The following is a 23489-nucleotide window of genomic DNA, read 5'->3' on the forward strand; positions in this document are numbered from 1 at the left end:
TTCCTGTGCGTTAAACAAAAAGGATTCCAACTATCAATACTGTTTCATGTTGCATTAATCCATTTATCAGTCAGTTTCACAGTTTTGACATCACAGCTTTCTATCATTCCAAGTCAAATATATTCGCTTTCCAGTTGCAAAATAAATGAATAATAAAAAATTTAGTGCAATAATTACAGGAGGAGTGGAATGTTCTGTGAAGCTTCTGCTCTTTGTGCTCTATTGTGGAACAGCCTATAACCTACGTTTATTGTCATAAGAATCTACTGACATTAGAGTCACAAAAAAACTTTAGAAAAGCACCAGAAAAAGGCAATATGTAGGCACTAATTTTGAGACAGTCCTCCTCCCCTTCTCCTCTAGATATGCCTTTTTTTTTTGGCCATATTCTGCTATTTGTGATATATGAGATTCCAGAATGGCAAGAAAGTTTTGGGGTGTTGTCCATTCAAGGAGAACAATAAAACACCCTAACATAAAAACTGGAAGCAAAATCCTTACCTCTACTTCTCCATCTTAAAAATAAGGCAAACTAGAAGTTGCATTTTAGAAATCCAGTGCTGGAGAAAAGTTGCAGCAAATTACCAATGGAATAAAATGGTATGAAGGCACATAATTTACGAGATTTTAGACAATATACAGTTTAAAAAAACCCAGAAAGTATGATGAAAATAACAAAATACTAATTTCAAATTATATGGTTTATTCCATCTTAAAAAAAAAAAAAGTTTAAATAACTATTTTAATGTCAATGTTCAGTACTATGCAAGGTACTGTAACTTTGCAAACTATTTTAACTTACACTGGTTTTTACTGTTCGGTCCGCTCCACTTTCCAACAATAGTTTAATACAATCGTTATTTCCATTTTTACAGGCCAGGTACAAAGGTGTTTGTCCTCTTTCAGCAGCATGGTTAATATCAGCCTGATACATAATTAATAATTCTGCACATCTACAGCAAACAATAAAGCAATAAAATTGTCTTATGTTAGACATCCAATACCTCTTTATAGGTTGTGACATTTAAATATTTTAAATACAGTAATGATTTTACAGATACAGATCTACCTGTGATCAACCCATATACACAAATGCAAAGTATATTTTGTACACAGGAATAAAGACAGACTACTTTAAACATGTAAATCTTAAACTACTTTAGCTGAATTTAAAAATTGTGAATGTAAACCACTGAATTTCACAAGTCTGATAAAAACTTGATGACAGCTGCTTAAGAAAAACATTCAGCTGAAAAAAAAAAGGAAACATTTCTGACTACTGATATTTAAAACAGAATTAAAAAGAAAAGGGAAAAAATAAAATTAAGGACTAGAACTAGCTTTACCAGTAAAAGGGGTACTCATCCTTTTTAGGGGTTAGGGAAGTAACCTGGCAGAACAGCTAAGGCAGTACCTGCCATTCAGATCCCTAAATGGAGGCTATTCCAGAAGGATGGGTTGGGTGTACTGGTAGCAGCTACTGGGTTATGGAGGATGGACGATCAGACGGAGTTCTGAAGAGCAATTCACTTGGAGCTGGCATTCAGATCCAAGCTCCTCTACTTCCTCACAACTCTGTAGCAGTAGGTCCATTTTTTTTCCCAGTTCTTGAGCCAGGGTTGGCTGCCTTTCCCTTCCTCAACCTAGTTTTGCAACAACCCTTAAGACTTGCAAAAATCTTAATGCCAGTCAATTCACTCTGCAGTTCAAAAAAGCATTGTTAAAAAAGATAGATTCCCACTCTCCAGTTCAGTATTTATCAGTTCATAAGAACAGAAAGCATTTCAACAATAAAGCCTCAAAGCAGCTAGTGCAATGCCAAATAACTACTGATTAGGAGACCATACCGTAACAAAATATACTGTGACAAAATATTTCAACCAATTTAAGGTATATATAAGAATATAAGTATATAAGAAACTACATACTAAAAAAACCCCAAGTATTTAAGAAAATTGTTTTGGTATGTTTTTATCCAGTCAGAAAATCAGTTCAAGGTAAAATGCACAATTTTACAGAAGAGTAAAACAGATACCATTGATATGAATTACTTATCTATGCTTTCTAAAAATGCTCAGTTGAACAGAAAAAAAAATACAAATAAAAATAATGTTTTGCCTTACAGGTGTTAGGCATACATCCTAACCATACAGTCACAAAAGTCATCTTAAAAGGGCTCACAACAAGACACTTCCATACAGCAATTCAAGATTGAGTTTTAAGTCTTCTAGGTTAGAAACATCTGGCTTTTACATTTACTTTACATTGTATTTGGTGAATCTCAAAAAGCTACATTGACTTTCCACCTCAAGTTCAGGGAAAGGCATCCTGGCCTGGACCACACAGGAAATGACTCTGGAAGTTTCTCCTAAAACCAGTTTCTGATCTGGTGATATTATACCAGATTTACAGGACCAGCCTCAAAAAACTAGAATTTTTTTTCTGACTACATAACTAGGGTTAGAACAACAGTATTGTCTTGGCTCAGGAACAAGGTTTATGAAGATGTCACAGGGGACTGGTTAGCAAGTCTGTGATAGACACCTACTGTGCAACTGAGAGCAGTTTAGTCCTGTCATTAACCCCACATTAGGAGCCAGACAATACTGTTGCCCCAAATTCTACCTGGTACAGATTTTTTTTCTGTGCCTGAACTTTGAAACGACCAACAAATCCAGCAGCCTGAACCATTTGTAATCTCTCTGACATTTTTGGCTAGCCCTGTCATTCCATGCTCGATTTTACATTCAGTTCATGTTCAGTATCTAAAAAAGTAAAAGCAAAAAATGCATTTAGGGATATCATATTACATAAGTAACTCTAAGGCAAAAAGAATATAAAGTCTGCAATATTACAGCACAGCAGATGATACAGAGCAGTGTTGTGAGGCTAAGTCACGGAAATAAATAGCTTCCTATTTAAATGAAGTGTTAGTATATTTATTTTAGTGAGAGAATATGGAGAGTGTATTTTGGGTTTGCCTTGTCAAGCCACACATATTTTTTACAGATTTTATACAAAACACTGAAACACTTAACTAGAAAGATATTTCTGGGCTCAAAACACCTAGTGGGCATCTGCTACCTCTGGAGTAAGACCTCCAGTAAAAAATTACCATTAGCTGATGAACTTGAAATCTCTAAGAAGAGGCAAGGTCCTCTCAAGATTCATATACACTTATGGAAGACTGTGAGAAGAAGAGAGATGCCACTCTTCCTCATTTTTGGGTCAGGGTCTATCATAGTATAACACTCAAAGGCTGATTCCTATGTGTTACTGCATCAGCATAAAATCTTTGAAAATAGCAAAATGTAAACATGAAAAGAATCAGAAAGATAAAAAAAGGCAAATATATGTAAAACAAAGTTAAATTCTGTAATAAGAATTCTAGTAACCCTGTTTAAAGCCTTTTGAATTTGTAGAATAATTTTCTCTGGAAAAGGATGCTCTGGAAATGGTTATTTAACAGTTGCTTCCAACTTCCAGTTCTATTTCCTATGATTCTATGACATAAATTAATCTAATGACATTTTGAACAATGTTCTCAGTAATATTATTTGACTTGTACATAATTCTGTTTTTCAAAGCTATGGATACAAAACACCTTAAACCTTAAAAAAACCTTGTTTTGATGTATAAGGTATTTGATTATATATTACTTAGGAGAAAACTCAGATGTTCTTTTTTCAGATGCCTATGAATACGATATTCATAGTTTCATATGCTTGAAAAAATCAGTGCAAATATAATTTCCTTCTTCCTTTCCCTGTTAATCCTATATTATGGCTGATAACTCAAAGAAAATTCAGAAATTCAGAGGCATGATGCCCATGTAGACCACACTGTAATTGCTAAGAATACATGCTCAGCAACCTTAAGAGCTGAAACTGGAAACAAAACAAACAGAAAATATTAAAGTCAGAATGGCATGAAAATATAAATTTAAGCAGGTGCATTCAATAAATTATAATTAATTACATTTACATATAAGAATGCAACAGTAATGTAATGAAGACCTATATAATGTAAAGAGAATATGAAATTGAGTAAGAGCTGACAGGAAAAATCTTAAAGGCTTCACTTACTTGACATGTCCCTGAGCAACTGCTGAACACAAGGGTGTAAAGCCATTTTTATCAGCAGCGTCAACTTGTGCTTCTGCAGCCAGCAGCAATCTCACACAATCTATAAACGGAGCAAAACCACAGAATGAGTCAACAAGATCAAGTGGTTAAAACTACCAGAGGCTGAAGTCTGCTCAAGGGGCAACAATCAGCCAGTCTTTTGGACTACACATCACACCTTAGGGGACTGAAATAAAAGCTCAGGAAGAAGTTTGCAGGAGAGAGATGAGAATTGCCTCCTGGGGGCATCACTATCCTTTGCAAAAAGGGCTTGGGTTGTGTTCTGCTGGGATTCAAACACATGCCCACTGCAGGCAACTCCCACAGTATTAGCTATTTTACTTCCCAAGTGGAGAATGTGACTTATCCAGGAGTCCCTAAGGGCATCACTGCCTACTGGCAGCCATGACAAACATGACAGCCACAGGGGAGATGTTCACAAGCCACACAGACCTCAAGCAACACACCGGTCAGTCTTATTTTAGGACACTTTGACTTGTGATTGCAAAGACAAATAAAATAAGCTGACAAACTCAAACCTCCCCAAACCATTCCCATTCATATGTTTCCAAAAAGACATGCTAAAAATAGTACCGGCCTGATTCCATCATCCCTACAGCTAATTTAGGATAATTAATTACATAGTAATTAGACTGCTTTTCATCCACAAATTGGAATATCATTTGATGCAATTAACTTTGAAGAAAACAGTTGATCTGTTCCTCATTCTTGAAATTGGCTCCAGACCAAAATAAAACAAGTCTTTTGTAATTGAAACTACTACTTGGAAAATAACTCCAGCTACAACACCAATTACAAACTCCTGACCTGATTTCTGAGCAAGCTTAATGCATGCTGTTCCAGCACCCAGTAAAATCCTGAAGTCAAGTTTTGTTAGTGAAGTTTAACTGTAGAAATGAGAACCAAACATATATTAAGAACTACTTAGATATCAGAAGAATGTATTAAGAACTACTTAAGAAATCTGACTAGTCTAAACCATTCTTCAATATATTTACTCCTGTTACAATTTTTTTCAAATACTAATACAGATGTTGTGCGGTTGATTGAATAAATAATTTAACGTTAAAAAACAAGATTTTAAAACACTCTAAGTTATTATTTTGTAAATTAGGATTCTTTAATTTTGAAGTAAGTAATCTGATGTGAAATTATTTTTTGTTGTACAGTTGGTTGTCATGGTAAATTACCAGGACTTGACCTGTAATTTTTTTTTAAGTCATAAAGAAGCTCTCTGTTAATTAACTTACCAAGTCCTTCCAATTGTAAGATAGTACCACTTAAAATAAAATTATATTTTCTTTCACTTTTTAACATATAAACTCTGCTAAGAATGACCTATCTTTTTTTTCTTCTTTCCATTGTCAATCATGGTCCTATATTAAATGATTAACTTGAAAATACAGATTCCTGCTTGACATTCTAAAATACTTCTAATGTTTAGGAGGGATGTTGAAAAAATTTTCATCTAGAAGTTTCAAGTATTTAGCTAGAATATTCTGCAGTTTGTTCATAAAGCATATGTCAGCCATGCAAAAGCCGTGAACACACAGAACAAAAACTACCTGTCTAAAAAGGCATGGTTAATTCACACTTACTGACTAGAAGATCATTCAGGTGGTAGGTTATGACTGTATAAACACTGCTTCTGATGAAGCTTATCTCTGTGAAAATACTGCTTCTGAAAACAGCTTTTTATTCTTAGGGATAAGTGTGACCATGAGGAAATACAGCTACTCGCATAAGGCAGAGCATGTGAGCTAGTAAGCTCTACATGACCTGTTCTGGTGGCAGATCAAGTAAAGTAGCAATTATCTCCAAAAAGCTTGGATCTTCTGGATGGACTTTTTACTGGGATTTGGAGAAGGGTAATTTGGGTCAGTCCAAGCTCATTCACTCCAGTTCACTCTGGTCTGCTGAAGTAATCAGCAGCGGGGAGTACCGGGTGGAAGGGCAGGCACTAGACAGACATTGGTGCCACTAAGTTAAAAGTTTTGGTCATAACAAAAGCAAAACATGGAAGCAAATCAAGACAAACACCTGGAGATTTTACTGCTCTCCACCACAGCTGGGTAGTTAGTTCTTCCAGAGTGCTGGCAAACATCATGCAGATACATCCGGTGGCTCGATAAAGCTGACTCCATGTAGCTGTATGTCTCTGCACCTCACTCCTTTCTACTTCCCATATCATTCCAGTTTTTTCCTATCAATCAGGGTGCCACAGCCTCCATATACTCAGGATAGAAGAGAATCAATTACACCATAAATGCATATGATTAGTGCATAGCTGAGTCCAAAGGATATTATTTGATCCACATATCTCAGATTCGGAACTCTTAATGTTTCATTCTGTCCTTCTCCACCTCTTTGTGGCAGAGAATGTTCATGATTTGCAACATCATACAGCTGTGCAGATCTATTAGCTAAGAGAACCACTGTTATTAAGCACACAATAGATCTGAAGTTGTTCCTTCTTTGCTAATGGTAAAACCAAGACAGCCTGATAAGACAACCTGTTCAGCAATCCCAATCTAAAGGTTAAATCATGAAATTAACAGTTTCCTCAAGTCCATTCAAATACAAAGGAAGAGTATATTTTTCAGGTGAATTTCTCTCCCTCAGACCTACAGTGTGTACTGGAAACAAAGCATCTGCTATTAACTTCATGTAATAGAAAAACCCTCAGCTGCAGCTCTCAAAAGGCATCTGTTTCCAAACAGGAAAGCTACACATTTTGAAATTAGGATGGATTAGGACAGAATATTTCAGTGCTCTTTTCTTGTGTAACTCAATTTTTTTCTACAGAATGGGCTGAGAGCATAAAACAGCTGCTGCCACCATGTGCTCTATCACTTTCTAGTTATCTACACATCACAAGTACTGTATTTCTTCACTGAAAATGTGTGGGGATCATTTATTTTCCACTCTTCCCAGATTCTCTGAAACATGGTGTTTCTGAAGGGAGGTACTCATTATGCTTGCTTTTATCAATTCTAAAGTTACTCTTCTGGCGAAATCTCCTCCAGGAGAAATAGGAAAATCTGGTTAGTTGACTTTGAAATCTCAAAATCCATTTAGTCACTAAGTCCATTTTAATAATATTCTCAATAAATTAAATCATGGTGTGATCATCCACCAACATAGGTTTGTGTTAAGTCTTATGGTTGGACTGAATGGTCTTAAGGGTCTTTTCCAACCTAAGTGATTACATGAGTCTATGGGAAAAAAAAAAACCATAAACTTACCACTGACAACACAACACATTGAAAAATTTGAACAATTAATTATTTTATCCTTAAAATGCCACCAGTATAATTTCTTTCAATCTGGCTAATTAAGAGGAGTATTAGAAAAGACTTCTAAAAATATTTATTTCTATACATCCTTTCTAAAGCCTACATAATTTAAGTAAACTCGTTTTAAAAAGCTCCACTTTGAATTGCTACATATATTCATTCCCCTGAGAACAAACTACAAGTAATGAAAAAGGATTATATAATAAAGAACAAAAATCTTTCTCCAAAAATTTTATAAATATAAAACCTTCACATTTCATTTATTTTATTAAGGAGACATCAACACTGCTGCTGTGTGATTCTCTCATTCCGAGTTCATACAATCCATTTAGTTGCTGAAATGCAATGATTTGCACGATAAAGTATTTTTTACATCCTGTCAACTATAAATAGAAAAGCAGCACTACAACCTCTGTAATACAGTTATTATCTCAAAAAGTAAAGCATACTAAACAATTACAGAGTGTATATGCATTTGTTTTTATTACTGCTTTCACAATTCTGTCAAGTATCTTCCTTATTTGAAATTTTGACAATAAAATGAGGAACCAAATTGCCTTTGCTGTCGGTAGGAGCTTCTCAGTAATGGTAACTGCAAATCATTTGCTTTGAAACAATTTTAGAATATAAGATGAATAACCAAGAACTGGGTCAATTATGGTCTCCCTCAAATATTAGCAATGATAACCAGATGCAAGCCTAGAAATATTGAATATACCAAACATCTATTCAGTGAGAGAAGAATAATAAATCCACACAATATAATTAACTTGGATTTTTAATACTGCAGATATCAAGTAGAAAAAAGAAAAAAAATCACTAAAAGAAAAAAAAAAAAAAAAAAAAAAAAAAAAAAAAAAAAAAGTACTTTTCCACTATTTTAAAGGTCTTGGCAACAGGAAAGAAACTCAGGTGAAAAGGCCCAGATGTTTCTACAAAAAAACCCCATAGCACCTGGGAAGCAATTACAAAATATACCATTTTGAGGAAAATGAAAATTTCTCCTACCCTGTGCTTGGTAGCCAAACTAACCCCGAACATGTCAGAAAAATGTATACTGTAGCTGCAGATTTTGTATCCTAACTTTAGTTTTATTTTTAAAATACTTGAAAAGAGTTAAGAAATATTCTCTCTATGTGCTATCTCAAACACTGGATCAGGGGTTTGTAATTGTGTCACTAATAAATATTTTATTACATAAAACCACAAAGTACTCCTGCAAGCACTGGCTTTAGTGGGATTACATTCCACCTTCTACTCTGAAATAAAATTTTGACTTTACTAAAAATTAATGTAATATTTGCCATTGGTATTGTTGGATTTCATCTTTAGTGTCCAAAACCGCACAATAATACCACTTGCAATGTAAGAATCTGGAGGGTTTTATGTAAGTAGAAAAGCTGCAAGTAATGCGAACTGGACTTTTAAAACAAACTGCTGTTTAAGAGACTTGTGTTAAAAGTCTGAAAATTATTGCTAGGAGTTTGTCTCTATGAATTTGTATCTGTTAGTAACATACTTGCTTCATTTCATAAATATATTCATAAATATGAAGACTGACTATTGAAAGGCTCAGAAATGCTGCTTCCTCAATACTGAAGAGGGTTGGGGTCATGGGGAAAGAAAAAAACCCTTTTTATCTTCTCAGGAGAGCCTGAGTAACAAATGAAGGCTGTTTCACTTGGTTCAGAAATAAAGACAGTTCAATTTATCTCCCAAATAACACACTATTCTGACACTGTCTTCCATCATTTTCACTGCTGCTGCAGAAGATCAAACCCTGATGACCACCTATTTACTGCTTACTCCCTGTAGAGGAAAGTTCTTTCTATCAAGCTCCTGTTACTATAAAAGATCTTTAGTTTTTCACAGAATATGGGGTGATGATATCTGGCAGTTTTTTGCATGAAAGGAGTGGAGAATTAGAATGGATGTTCCTGCAGAATGCCACCAATTTTTTGTGTTTCAAATGCTTTCTGAGTTCCACAATTCTGCTTCAAGAAGCATTGCTTATATATATGCTATACCATGACTTTGGTCATATAATCTATATGTCTCACTTTCAATTTCACATTTTTAGGAAGAATGCATTTGACTTAATTGAATATTAAAAACTTCTGAAGTAAGCTTCCACTAGGTTTGCATGGATGCCATCCTAGATCTTAGTATCATTTACCTGTATGTCCATTCGTAGCAGCAGAATACAAGGCAGAATAGCCATCTTCACAAGAGTAATTAATGTCCAGTCCTTCTTCATTAAGCAGCATTGATAATAAAGTGACATTTCCCTGGGCAGCAGCTTGGTGAAGAAGGGTGGGCCTGCCACCCAGGGGGACAGGACCACCACTTGTTAACAAAGGGGTTAGGGAGGAAGACCAGCCTGTGAGTTAAAGCAACAGAAGTTAAAGACAGATAAATAAAGCATTTTCTGTGTTCTTTTAAGTACTAAATAGTATATTCAAAATGACTGCATTTGTTAGTTTAGCAAAAGTTTTGTGATGGCACTTTGCTACACATTAGAAGGTATTCTGAAGAATAAAAACTGCATTCATGGGTGACGCTTGTTAATACAAACGAACAGGACTTCACTACAAAAGGTCAACTGAAACTTGCAACTGCAGTAGCATCTGGATGTCTCAAAAATTATATAATCAAAACTAACCGAAGTTTTAGAGAAGTTTTAAATTATTTGCAACATGCTGGGAAGATTTTTTTAAGCATCTATAGGAAAATTTTCAAAACAAATTACTTATTTTCATATGTAATTTTATCCTCCTTAGTGCAGATTTTAGCATTTATATACTTAGTATTTATAGAACTTGTGTAGTTATAAATTGCACAGAGAGCCCTTAATGACTTCAAGTGCCTCTCAGTAAGTTTGAAAAAACATGTAGAAATCATTTATACAAATAATACAGAAAAAATATATTTCTTACTGAACTCCTTATTAAGGTAATGTTCCTTTTATTCAGTGATATTTAAACAATATATTATAAAATGCTCCAATGGGAATGAATAACAGGTTATGTAAAATTCATGTATGAAAGCTTTCAAGTCACTCGAGTCATTAACAAAGAATATTCACAATCCAAAACTCGGAAAGCTTAGGAGCTGTGGTTAAATGTTCTGATGACTACTTATCAGCTTTAGTAGGGACTTTGTTAAGAATATGAAGTTTGCTGCATAAGGTATGGAATATTTTGTGCATTCTTCCTTGATCAAAGACTGCAAGAGAAATAGGAGAAAGGTTGGGGTTTGTTTTGTTTTCTTTTTCCTCACGTTTTCACTACTACCTTTAGAAAATACACATTATATTTATCTCTTGAATACATAACCTTGTCTTTTGTGGCCACAAATAGACTACTATATGAGGCTGAGATCTGATACAAAGCAAGTTAATGCAGCTTTTAATGCAGTTGTGCAATGCCTGAGACTGAAGAGCTGCAGGGCATTTAGCTTCAGTTCCATTCCAGCTGGTAAGTGCTATCCAACATTTTGAATTAGCAAAAGTATATGGTAATAGCAGTACCATGCTGGGATGATCTGCTCCACATTTTGGAAAAGAAAACAAAATATAGAAATTCCCAACAGAAGCCTACAGAAACAATAGACTGAGTACCTTGTAACCTTGTAAGATCTCGATACATTTTAATTAACATCAAAACTGACACAAGGATTACTCATCTGAGCAATACCAAGGAAGAATAGAGAGTTTGATTCCAGTTAAAAAAAAACAACAAAAAACAACCCAAAAAAAACCAAAACCAAAAACAAAACAAAACAAAACAAAACAAAACCCAAAAACAAAAAACAAAAAACAAACAACCTTGGAGTATTTTCATATTTGTTTCTAAAGTAAGCTAAATTTGTCAATTTAAATTAGGTTTACTAGTTAAGTATCTAAACGAAACATATTTTCAGTATTTTCCCAATATCATTAGCTTAATATTAAACTTATTTTTTTCATATTCAGAAGTCATCACTGTAGCTATGAAGCTACCTTATAAATCCAAATTTAAACCAATCATATATAGTAAAATTACCCCATACATCTTCTTATAATTCCAATTCTGAAGCTACCTTCTGACTATTAATACTCTTAGTAATACTTATTTCTCCAATAATTTTAATCAGAGGATTTTGAGGGTTTGTGAAGTTTATAAAAAACCCAATAAGCAATACAAAAAGTAAACTGTATCCTTAAAGTGGCAAAAAATATATTTTCATCAACTTCCAGCATTTGAGAACAGTCAACTCTTAAAAAATTCCCTAAGGTCCAAAGGAAAACTTACAGTATTCATTTCCATTGTGAAAGTGGTTTATTTTTCCAGCCTTTTGTTATTCTTTGAAACTAACTGAGCTGCAGCTGTTGCTATACATACATTAATGTTTTTATAATAGTACTTGTGTGGTTTTTACTGTCTTCTTGTGGTAGTTAACTGATAGTGGATATGCCAAGGCAGCACTACTGTTACTAAAATTGTTTATCCAAGTAACACTGGAATTTTGGTAGCATGAATAATATTTTGGGTTTCCTTTCCTTTTGAAACAATTGCAATTTTCGATGTAGTTTATTTTCTTGTTTGCTTGTTCTTGGGGCATCTTTAAAAAATGCCAAAATGAAAGGAATTTTTTAATGTCACATCTTAATTTTCATTTGAGCTCTTTGAAAAGAAAAACATGTTGTTGGAATTAAGTGATGAAATTAATTATATTAGGTTACCATTAAATAAAAACCTTCTACTGATAGATACAAAAATAAGTAATAACATAAATTTACATTCTATTATAAATGTGAAGCAGTATAATAAAATTCGATTCATCTAACAAAATGCATCAACATTAGCATATACCAATAAATAAGGGACACCATTACAGATCCAAAAAGTTAGGAAATGTGAAGCATCTGTGAAAGCTTCCAGGGCATGCAGTGATGAAGGGCAGAGGGACAGACAAAAACAGCTTCTGGCATCAGCTTCAGAATGTGAGATGGTTAATTCCAGAGCCTAGATCAGTCCTTCACCCCCCCTGCCACACGCACTTTTATCTTCAAAGCCAATCGTAAAGAGAGAATAAGTCAATCATTATAGAAATGAGCAAATAAAAAAATATATTTCATTGAAGAGTGACATAGAAAGCACAAAAGTAAGAAGAAAGTGAAAGCAGAAATCCCAGGGGTATGAGAATCCAAACGCCTACATTTGTTTCCATTTTGAAGTCTTACAGCCATTGAGCTGCAGAAATCCAAACAGAGCAGAAGCATTTTGGCACTGATTCAAAAGCTGCTGAAGTTAATGAAAACACTGCCACAGATTTTGAATCAGGCCATAAATGTTCATTGTAATGTCTCTATGTGTGGTCTGCTTAACATTAATGATGAAGGTCCATGTCTTTCCCTACCAGGGCTGAAAAGAGCAACATGTGGTACAACAGCCCATCTCTAAAATAAGATATGATACGATTTAGCAGAATGTGTAAGTGACAGGATCAAAGCACCCATTTTAAATTTGCTTTTAGTAGTTCCTCTTCCTAAAATCAAGACACTTCCTTACTGAAAATCAGGCTGTTGATTCCTAAAGCAATTTGAGCTAACTAGGAAACTCCTTCAAAATTAATAAATATAATACTTAAGTGATTAGGTTATTAATAATTCTTCTGACCCCACACTAAGAAGAAAAATGCAAAAATATATTTACAAAAGAATTTTAAAAATGAAGGATTCTGTCAATGTCCTTTAGAATGTTAAAATTGTTTGGCACTGTTGCTAAAAATATTAAAAAATTCTGAGTGAAGCTCACTACTTACTATACAATAAAATATGAATAAGATTTAACCATGCTCTGCTTTAACCCAATGTAAAATTGAAATTCTAAACATTTTCTGAAAAAAGTAAATAAAACATATTAAGATCAACCAGATCATTAATAAAACCAACTGATTCTGTGCCTAGAGGACACAAAAATGCAGATATGAGAAGGAGGTTTCAGCAGTATTTGTAGTTTGTTAGATGTTTCTCACCTCAAAAAAAGTAATACTTAAAAAAGAAGCTGAAAAAAGAGAATAAGTGGTATGAATTCAGGTATTATTGACCACATTACCTAAACAAAACCAGTGTTATTTTATTTGGTTTACTTTCTATTTTCATATATATTTATAAAACCTGTTTCTTTTTCTTAGCATAAAATTTTGAAGGAAATGTTTTCCATACTTGCATAATATCCGTTGTTCTAAATTTATTTAATTCTGCAGTTTGCTAGGGCACTTGGCCAAAATAGATTAAATTCCCTCAAAAATATGAAGAAAATGAGATTGAAGAATAAGTTCAATAAAATATAAGCATTATTGTGGGTAAAACACAAAGAACCTCCTGAATATTTATGTGAATATTACAGACAAAGTTATTAAGGTTCTTTGAGCCTGTAATACTAGCTGTTACATACACCTAATTGATGCTGATAGGATTTGTGGAAGACAATGATTTGCTTATAGAAATTATTTGCTTTGAAGCTGACTTTTCCAGTAATTTGCTCTATGTTCATAAAATCTTAGATTTTTTTTTTAAAGAATTTTTAAATTCTGTTATGAAGCCTAATAGCACTTGACGGCAAATTAAGTTTGGAAAATATTTTAAATACTGGGAAACTAATTATCTAGCTGACATGACAATTAGACTCATCTTGGAATATGAACTTAAGATGAAAATTCAAAACATCCATATGAAAACCAGCAAACTAATAGGCAGTCAAATCCTAATGTTGTTGACTCTGAGAAGCAGTAGAGAAAGAGGAAGGGCAAGATTTCTGAGCTCATATTTTTATGGCAAAGTTCAGACAAGAGAGGATTCTGACAGTATGGTGTGACACAGTAGGTGTAACCTAATGTTAAAAGGATGACCAGGTTACTCCTGATACATGTAGAAAGTCTTCAATGAAATGGAATGGGAATGAAAATTGCTTAATAACAGGAAACCTGAATGTCCTATATATACACGCTCAGTTTTGCCACACAGTGTTTTTGGAATGGCTTCCCCAGAACTGGTGCTTGAGTTCAACTCACTTACTAGCTAGTGGTACAGCTACCAAGAGAAAGTGTTTGGTTATGTGCTGGAAGCAGATCAGCTGTGCAGGGCTTTTCTGCCCTACAGATGATGATGCAGGGACTAGAGTTATGAGGGACTGCAGTACCATAACTGAACTAACTGCTGAAAGCTTGAGACAATTCAAACATTCTTCAATGCTAATTAAGGTCTAAAGTGTTCCATAACTGTGTGTTCCTTTTTTTTCCACTGCAATGCAAGTCAAGCTAAAGAGGAGCTTCTACCCAATGTTCTAGTGCTAGTGATCCCAGCAGGGAAATATGTTGTTACAAAGCTTTATAGGAGATCTACAATTCACTGAATCAGTAGATCAGTATTGTCTTTATTCACTTTAATGACATCAAGATTTCCTGAAGCTGATGGCACATTAAACACATCAGTAAGAATCCACCAAAATGCAAAATGATTAGCAGATACACACATTGACTCCAGACCTAAGATTATTAACAGTTAGATTTTAACTTCCCAACACTAAACTTGTGCCTATATCTGTTGAAGTAAACCTGTGAGATGCCATACTTGGGTATTAGCAAAGCCTAAAACCAACAAAAGAACTATAGAAAAACAGCAACAAAAATCAAACATATTCTATGGTCATGTACTGATATATAGGAAACTGCACTGCTATACAGACAATTACATGTGTTAATGTGTAATCATCCACTGCCATAGCAGAATACCATAGCCCCAGCTATGCCCTATTTTTTAAAAGATTCACACAGCATCAAAATACATATTCCATGGATGATCCTCTGAAGAGGTAATACTGAAAACCTCATTTTAGACTGAGAAAGCATTCTGAAGTCCAAAATACTAGCATTAAACAAAAATAAATTAAAAACAATTTAAAGAAATTTGTTTAATACACTGTGATCTGCAGCTCACTAACTTTAAACATTACTCCTCTTTATCTTTAAAAAAAGCCTTCAATAAGGAGACTTCCTTAAGGAAGCAAACTTATTTATAACATTACTAAATCAGCGAAAGAATCCCCATACCCCTGAAATGTCAAAAAAATATAAACAAAAATTTTAGCTTTCAGACAGTACGAAAGAGAAAACTACAAGATAAATAAAGCAAACAAGACATACAAGAAAACCAAAACATTATTTTTGAGGGAGACAGTTTGTAGCATATCGATCCCTTTACCTGATGCTGTTACCAGGAGGCTGTCTGAATCACATGGTCTACAGGATGAAGCACTAACAGGGTTTATGGAGGAGCTACAGGCAATGGTGGTGGGAATGACAAAGGAATTTTCTGAACATGCAGGTTGGTTCAGTCCAGGAAAGTGGGAAGGCCAGGCACCCACCTGAGATGAGGCTATGGCTGGTATGGCACAGCCTGCAGGTGCCACAGATAAATCTATAGCAGGTTTTGGTGGCAGCTGAGGTGAGGACTTAGAAATAATTTCCTCATTAATTACCCTGATTCCTTGTTGTGAACTTGAAAGAGGTGAGGTCACGGTTTTGTTGTCAGTTTTTGCACTTGTATTTGGGGATCGATTACTATCCATTAAAACTTTAAGCTGTGGATGTGGTGGAGAAGGAGCTTGTGAAAGCCCTGGTTTTTTAGGAGGAATAGGTGGAGGGTTTCCTCTGTCAATTCTTGATACACTTGGAGTCTTTAAAGTCATTCTACCAACTGGGGGGCAAGTGCCAACATCCACTGAATGTGATGTCCCTGGCCGTGACTGAGCGCCACTCTGAGGGCTTGTAAATCTTGAAAGAGCTTGGGTAACAGTATTCCGAGCTGCCTGTTTGGCAACAAGGTTGTCACGACTAGTAGGGGACACATCTCTTGAGGGAGGGCTTTGGGTTGTGTTTCCATTTTGGTCTTGATCATTTGCATTTGCCTGAAATCTAAATCTAGCTGCTTGGACTCGTGGATTTAGGCTTGGATGGCCAGTAGTGTTGGCAGATGGTGAATGCAAACCGTGTACAGACGAAGAGAGAGAGGAATTCTGAACTGTGGCAGTTGGTGTGGTAGGGGTGCAAAGGGAATTACTATTTGAAAAAGGGGAAGTGCTACTTGATAAATCAGGGGATGAACCTCTACTTGGTCCATTTTCTTCAATTCTGTTTTGATTCTGTGCAAGAACAGGAGTCATGGGAGGGGCAAGTTCACTAGATGAAGATTGCCTATCAATGGCAGGCTTCACAAATGCTGCATTGGCAGACACATTCATTTTAGAACTGCCAGACACTAGTGGGCTCACTGCAGAAGGCTTATTAGAGGCAGTCAAAGGCAACTTCTTAGCATTTTCTATGCTACTGTCCATCATTACAGGCTCTGTTTGACAAGCAACAGTTCTTGAACTTGGCTCTTCTGTTTCAACCGAAACAGAAACAAGACTTTTATCACTATTCTTCTGAGAAAGATTAGCTTTACTCTCATTCTCCTTTTTTAATTGCTCAATCATTTTGATCATTTTATCTCTTTCTTCTCTGAGGTCATTGGTGTGCGCTTCCTCTTTGTGAAGCTTGGCACGCAACTGCTCTCTCTCTGTGTCAAACTCAGACAGCTGCTTTTCCATTTGAGCTTCCATTTGTGTACTCCTTTGTTTCTCAGCTGCAAGAGACTCCTCCAATTCAGTAGCCTTTTTCTTTTCCTCTTCAAATTTTGACATCACTTCTTCCAGTTTCTGGGCTTCTTCTACAATTCTGCCAGACAACTGCTTACACTCCTTCACTAGCATCAATACTACATGCTTATTCTTTCCACGTTCTTCTTCAAGGCGAGCAGATAGCTTTTTGTGCTCCAGCTCAAGGCTCTGTAACTGAGATTTTTCCATTTCCAACTGTAAGAAAACAGAGGAAGTAATTCTCATTAACAATTCTCATTTCATAATAACCTAGTATTAACCTAACACTGATATTTTAATCTTTGAGAGTATGACTAAAATGAACCCAGGAAGGTGATTTGTGATATCTAACACAAGTGCATATAATCTTATGCAATCAAAAGAAAGAGAGAGCCATTTCAGTAAAGCAATTTAGAAAAGAAGTAAACTCTTTAAATTTCCTCCATTGACAACAGGGAGATTCCCCAGAGGTTAAATGCTTGTGATTCCGAAATGATGGAGCTACCTGTTCTCCAAAAATTTGACGTAAGACATAACATAAAGGCATCTTAGTAAAGGAACCAAACACAAGAAAGATATGAGCTTTGCAAAAAATCTCTGAGGACAGAAATGAAGGGGTTAGGTTTTATCTCCTCCAGCTGAAGGAGATTAAGTCCATCATGAACATAATAGGTATCCTATATCTTGTTTTAACATTTATAAATAAGACAACTTTTTAGTACAGGCACAAATATTTTCCTGTATTTACTAATAGTGAAAAGTCTAATTGACATCAGTGATGCATAAGCTAGGTTTAAAGAACTATTACTAAAATGTAGATAATGGATAAGAATAATTTTCCCCCTTAATCATACAGCCATTGCCTGTAATTCATTTTGCCTGCTGTTTATGCTTTTATTCACAGATCCTCTTCTAGAAAAGCAACACAAAAATATGGTAATACACCATTTTATATAAGGAAGAAATCATTGTGGGAAATGATACCTACAGTTTAAACATCATCTTGTTTTCAAATACTTCAAAACCTAGTGCATAGAGGCTGCACTATGGTTTTAGAGCTTTATCCCAGGTTGACATTCTGTACAATGCCTTTCATAAAACCACACCGACCCCTTCTTAAAAACAGTATCAAAGACTCATAGAATGGTTTAGGTTGGAAGGGTAAAAATAAGGTATGGCATTATCAGTCATTGCTAAGCAAACTGTATCACCAGCAACATCTCTTCAGTTCTGTTAATGGAAGTTCAGCTGCAAATTAAATTAACAAAATATTATAATGACACGGTACTTAGGAATGATCCCAATCAAAGTTTACAAGTGAAAAAACCCCTTTTTTTCTCAATGATTTCATTGTGTTTTCAAAGGATATAACAGCATTTCCATGGTTCACTAGAATTTCAAAACAACAGGAGCAGCCAACCATTTCTTTTCTTTGCTAAAATAGGTACAAAAATTATGAGAAATGTATACAATTTCTATAGCTTGGAGATGTATAAAGATTATAGTGAAAATATTTTTGTCAAAACTGTCTATTATTCTGCTATATTGTTTTCAGGTAAGGTTCTTGTTCTAAAGATTAAGTGTTGTGAAATTATATTACTTCCAAATAATTACAGATAGATTTTAATATTTAACTAGCATGAAATCAGCTTACCATACTATTATAATACCTTATTTGTAAGTATTGCATCCAAATGAAGGCTGCCTAATATAAATGTAAATCCTCTATTTGATTCAAATATACAAAAGCAGCATTATTTTCTCATTTTACATTGACTTCTATGTCTCTCTCTTACCCTCTTGTTCTTCTTTTGGCTGCATCATCTTGAATAGGAAAAACCTCTGAATATTTACGTGGTATTTTTTCCTTTAGATGACAGATTTGGAACTAGCTGCAATTATTTATGAGTTTATGAACTAACCAGAACCTGATTTTTGCAAAATGTACTATATGCTTACACTATAGCATATCTGTAATATAAACATCTGAAAATGAGTCCAAGAAGGATTTGAAAAGGGGTAAAAAAGAAAGAAAAAATAGAGTGTCTCACAAACAATTAACCAGCAAAGGCCCCTCAAAGGTGAGAGACAGCACGCCTTGTAAGAAAATCCTGAGGAAGCTTGGCTTGCATAGTTTAGTGAAAAATAGACAGAGAGTTGATCTAACAGCAACATCCTTTTGAAGAGCCCTTACAGTGATGACAAGAGTCAAATTCATCTTGGTAATGGCAGGTGGGGCTCCATGAGAAAAGGTTAGAGAAAAGAAAACTTGCCCTTTGAGAGGCTCAGTCTCAGAAAAAAGTTCTTCACAAGGAGACCAGGGCTGAGAAGATGCAATATTGCCATTCCTGGGAGTTTTCATGACTAAGCAAGACAAATTCACAGATGACCAGATGTACTGATGATGATAATCTGCTTTAAGCACAAGGTTAGAATAAATTACACCAACAGGCCCTATCCAACCCACGCTTGCCTTTCTTTGAGCATGCATCCCAATCCTAACTCCTCTGCACACTCTCAACAAATCAAGAACTGTCATTTTGATGATCTGTCTTGTGTTCCCAGGAAAACTCAAAATTAACTTTCCAAGCAGCTCCAAGAAAAGCACTCAAAGAGATGGAAGAGGATGAAGACCTAACACAAAGCAGATGACATCTGAGAGTTAGATGTTTGCATATGGTGAGCCTATGACTTACAGTCTTTTGTGCACCTCCTTGATTTTTCTACATGCTGGTATATTTTTATGCCTTGTTTTTTGTGATCAGATAAAAATTTTACTCACAGAATACTTTTGAGGGGATTATTTTCACAGATATTATGTCCCTCCCCAAAATAAGAGTTCACTCTGAGTCTGTTTGAAGTTCAGTAATATCCAGAGAAAATAAACACAGCTGTACACAGACTGCATTATTTAGAGTGGGATGGTGAAGCAATTCCAAACACAAAAATAGAGGCATCACACATTTACAGAAGGAGGAACCACTTTTGGAGGGACGGGGTGCAGCTGGCTTCACAAACTTTACATTTGTCAAGGCTGATTTTTTCGTCTTACACTGTGTCACCCTACCTTGTTGAACATTTTTCGAAGTCCCTGAAAACATCTTCATTAGGCTCTTCAACGGAAGGATTTGAGAGATGAAGAATGGATAGAAAAATGTGGAATGGAGGGAAGGTAAATGAATGAATAGTTTGTGAACAAAAGTAGATGATTGAGAGATACATGAACTGTTGCCACAAACCCAAAGAATTTAAGAGTGTCTTGTAAATACAGCAATTCTAATTGAGCTTAAAAGAGGAAGATGTAATTCAGTTGAGAGTCATGCACACAGCTGCTCAGTTTGAAACATGCAGTTTGTTTTCACATCCTTAAAATTAGGATTAAAAAAAAAAAAAGGCTCATGTATTCCTCTAGGAAGCAAAAGGCAAAAGCATCCTTTCCTGTACAAACACACTTACAGAAATGGACTTTGGTTAAAAAAGACAAAAAAGGGATTTGAATTTGTAAATTTGAATTTACATATTAATATACTGACATATTCTTAGTACGTGAGTCCATCTTAGGAGCATGTATCTGTCCATATAATAAAAGCCAGAGATAGATGAAGAATTTAGGTACAAGAAAAGACTTGAGGCCATGCACTGAAACAAGATACTAATTCAACTGTCCTGGCAGATGTGTCAGGGTTTCTGCCAATATCCTTTTTCAATCACAAGAAGTAAGTTTGCTTGTCCTTTCCTATTTTTCTATTTACTGGAAAAGCTTATGAGAAAGAAAATTAATACTTAAGAGTTCTCAGAAAGAAGTGTGAGGTTCACACCAGTAATAGTTCACTCAGCATTAAACTGTTTGAAGACTTCCCTATCATGCATAAAGTCTAGTAATATCCTCTCTTTTTCCTGAAGTCTTAGCAGAGGAATGATTCTTAAACTAAACTAAACAACAGAGCTAAAGTAACAACAAAATTTTTGGGGGTTTAATTTAAGCATGTATTTCCAGTAACTTCCAGCACTTTCACATGCATGTTTTTTTCCCAAAGAGCAATCATTACCAAAATCAATTTTACGTCAATTGTTGTAGCCTGTTTGTGGTTTGGGGGTTTTTAAGTCAATGTAAAACTGTCTCCAAAAAGCTGTATCAAAGCAGTATCTAGTATGAGCATTCTATCCATCATAAGATGGATAGAGTGAAGCTGACTAAACGCATATAGAGCTTTTTTTTTTCCTATTTATTCAAAAATACCTTGTCAAGGTCAGTCCTTTATATGACTGTTTCCCCTCTTTCCTCTCAGAAACCTCTCCCCAACATATTCTTATTTAGCTATGTTTTAGAAATATATGGCTTACATACTGGTGAAATACATACCACCAACCAATCATTCACTTTCAAAATGATATTATTTTATCTTCAATCTGGCACTTTTTTCTGCAATGTAATTGTTTCAAAATTATTTTCTTTTTACTGTAAATGTTCTAAATATGCAACAAAGTATTTTTGGATTTATAAAATATTTTTGCTGGTTTAAGAAATAGAGCCACCTAATGTAAAATTAAAATAAATTATTTACCTTATTCAGGTTAGAACAAAAAACCCAACAGATCCTCAAGGCTTCAATGGTATTGGTTTAAAAATATATTGCGATGATGCTATCTCAGGTCACACTGGGCTATCTACTTATATATCCACTGCATCAACTTACACCAGTTATATTTAATTTTTTCCATAAACAGAGCTAAATTCACAGAACAAATGAAGTGTGCATACAAAATATCACCAGAAAACCAGCACCTTACCCTGTATGAAAATTAAGTGGCAAAATTTTAATACTGGTAATGTCAATCACGACAAAGATGCAAAGACACAAACTAAAAAAGTGGCAAGAAAGAACAAATCAGGAGAGGGAAAAGGAAAATGTCAATAGCAAGATACCTTCTTTTGTCTGTTTTCAGCAGCGGCCAACTGAGCTGACATTCTTTCTTGCATTTTCCTGCAGTGAGCCATAACAGCTTCTAAAATGGACAGGGGGTTCATGCATATTGGCTTCTTTTCTTTATCACCAGCGCCTGCCTCAAAGTCTCTCTGAAGAGCCAGAAATGGGTCGCTCAAATTAAATCTTCCATATCTCTCCTGGATAAAAACTTCTTTGCGCCGGGCCTAACAGGAGAGAGAAAAAAAAAAAAAAAAAAGAGAAAAAAAAGCAAACTAAAACCAGAGAAATAAAAATAAATGCATTCTTTGAAGTACATTCACAGATAGAAAAAGCTTACACTACAGGGAAAGCAATATACATCATTTAAGGCTTTAAAATATTTTCTTTAGGTATTCATTTACAACCTCTAAAAGAAAAATATGCCTCAAAAAATCAGAAAAAACACCCACAGTGCAGAGAAACACCATCAAGAAAGAGAAATTGTCCAAAAGTAAAGAAAAACATTTCTCTGCAACCTGGTTCAAATTCTGTTTTGAAGAATAAGGAAAAAAAAAAAAAAAAGGAAGAATAAAACAATTCTGGAACACCAAAGAGGAGAACAAGATCAAATGCTTACCCAATGTGTTAGCACATCATTTGTAAAGTTGAAGTTAAAATTTTATCATATGAAAAGTTCATGAATGATAACACACATTTGGAGACATGAGAAAACAAAGAAGAACGTAAGAATTATGTTACAAAAACTCCTCAAAGACTAACTAGAAATTACATACCCTAGTTAATGCCCAACTTTTTTCTACATATTGTCGACAAAACTGAAATGTTGTAAATGAGAATTTGTCTGAAAAAGAAACAAGTGTGTCTACACATTCTGATGCTTTTCAGAACGCTAGTTTGTTTTTCAATGTGGCAGTATAAATAGAAACTGTGAAAATCTCCATTAAAAATACCAGGTTTTGACATAACTTCAGAAAAAGCTGACAGAGTTCATTCAGACCTAAAGTCTAGTTTGGCTTATAAAGTCAGGTAGTGACTGTTTGAAGAGATAAAAATAATAGATAGAACCTAGTTATTTTTTATAAAGTGCCGTGCAAATAACCCCTGACTACTCTAATATTTTAATCTCTTAATTTATAACTTATAAAATAAAATGGCTAGTTCCAAAGGTAATATTACAAGACTGGGGGAAGGGTCTGTATTTTTAATTTGTGGTTCTATAAGATGAAATTACAGGACAGTATGTAGCTTAGGAATTCAACCTCCATGAAAAGGAAACCATCAAACCAAAAGTCTTACCATAAATGGACTAAATTGCTAATCAGACAAGCAAGATGATAAATCCAAGCAGGTTAAGAATTTAAACAGAGAGAGATGCACAGTCCTTATATAAATTATCAACAACTAAAAAGCCATTTAGTTTATATAAAGTGAGACATCAAA

The 23489-nt window shown here is 34.7% G+C and overlaps 1 protein-coding gene across 2 annotated transcripts in view; it reads right to left on the reverse strand.

Moving 5' to 3' along the window:
- CTTNBP2 (cortactin binding protein 2) overlaps positions 1-23489 on the reverse strand; it is a 67555-nt gene that overhangs the window by 26989 nt on the left and 17077 nt on the right. For both annotated transcript variants that reach the window (XR_014589958.1, XM_083860263.1), the window contains exons 2-6: positions 22049-22273; positions 15687-17337; positions 9618-9821; positions 4086-4185; positions 803-953 (exon numbers count right to left, since the gene is read on the reverse strand). Coding sequence is in view for 1 of the 2 variants with exons in the window: in XM_083860263.1 (XP_083716389.1) it covers positions 803-953; positions 4086-4185; positions 9618-9821; positions 15687-17337; positions 22049-22273 (2331 nt within the window). In the remaining variant the exon portion in view is untranslated. The remainder of the gene's footprint in view (positions 1-802; positions 954-4085; positions 4186-9617; positions 9822-15686; positions 17338-22048; positions 22274-23489) is intronic.

This window comes from Zosterops lateralis (assembly GCF_965231275.1).
Source record: "Zosterops lateralis genome assembly, chromosome: 4".
Taxonomy (NCBI): Eukaryota; Metazoa; Chordata; class Aves; order Passeriformes; family Zosteropidae; genus Zosterops; species Zosterops lateralis.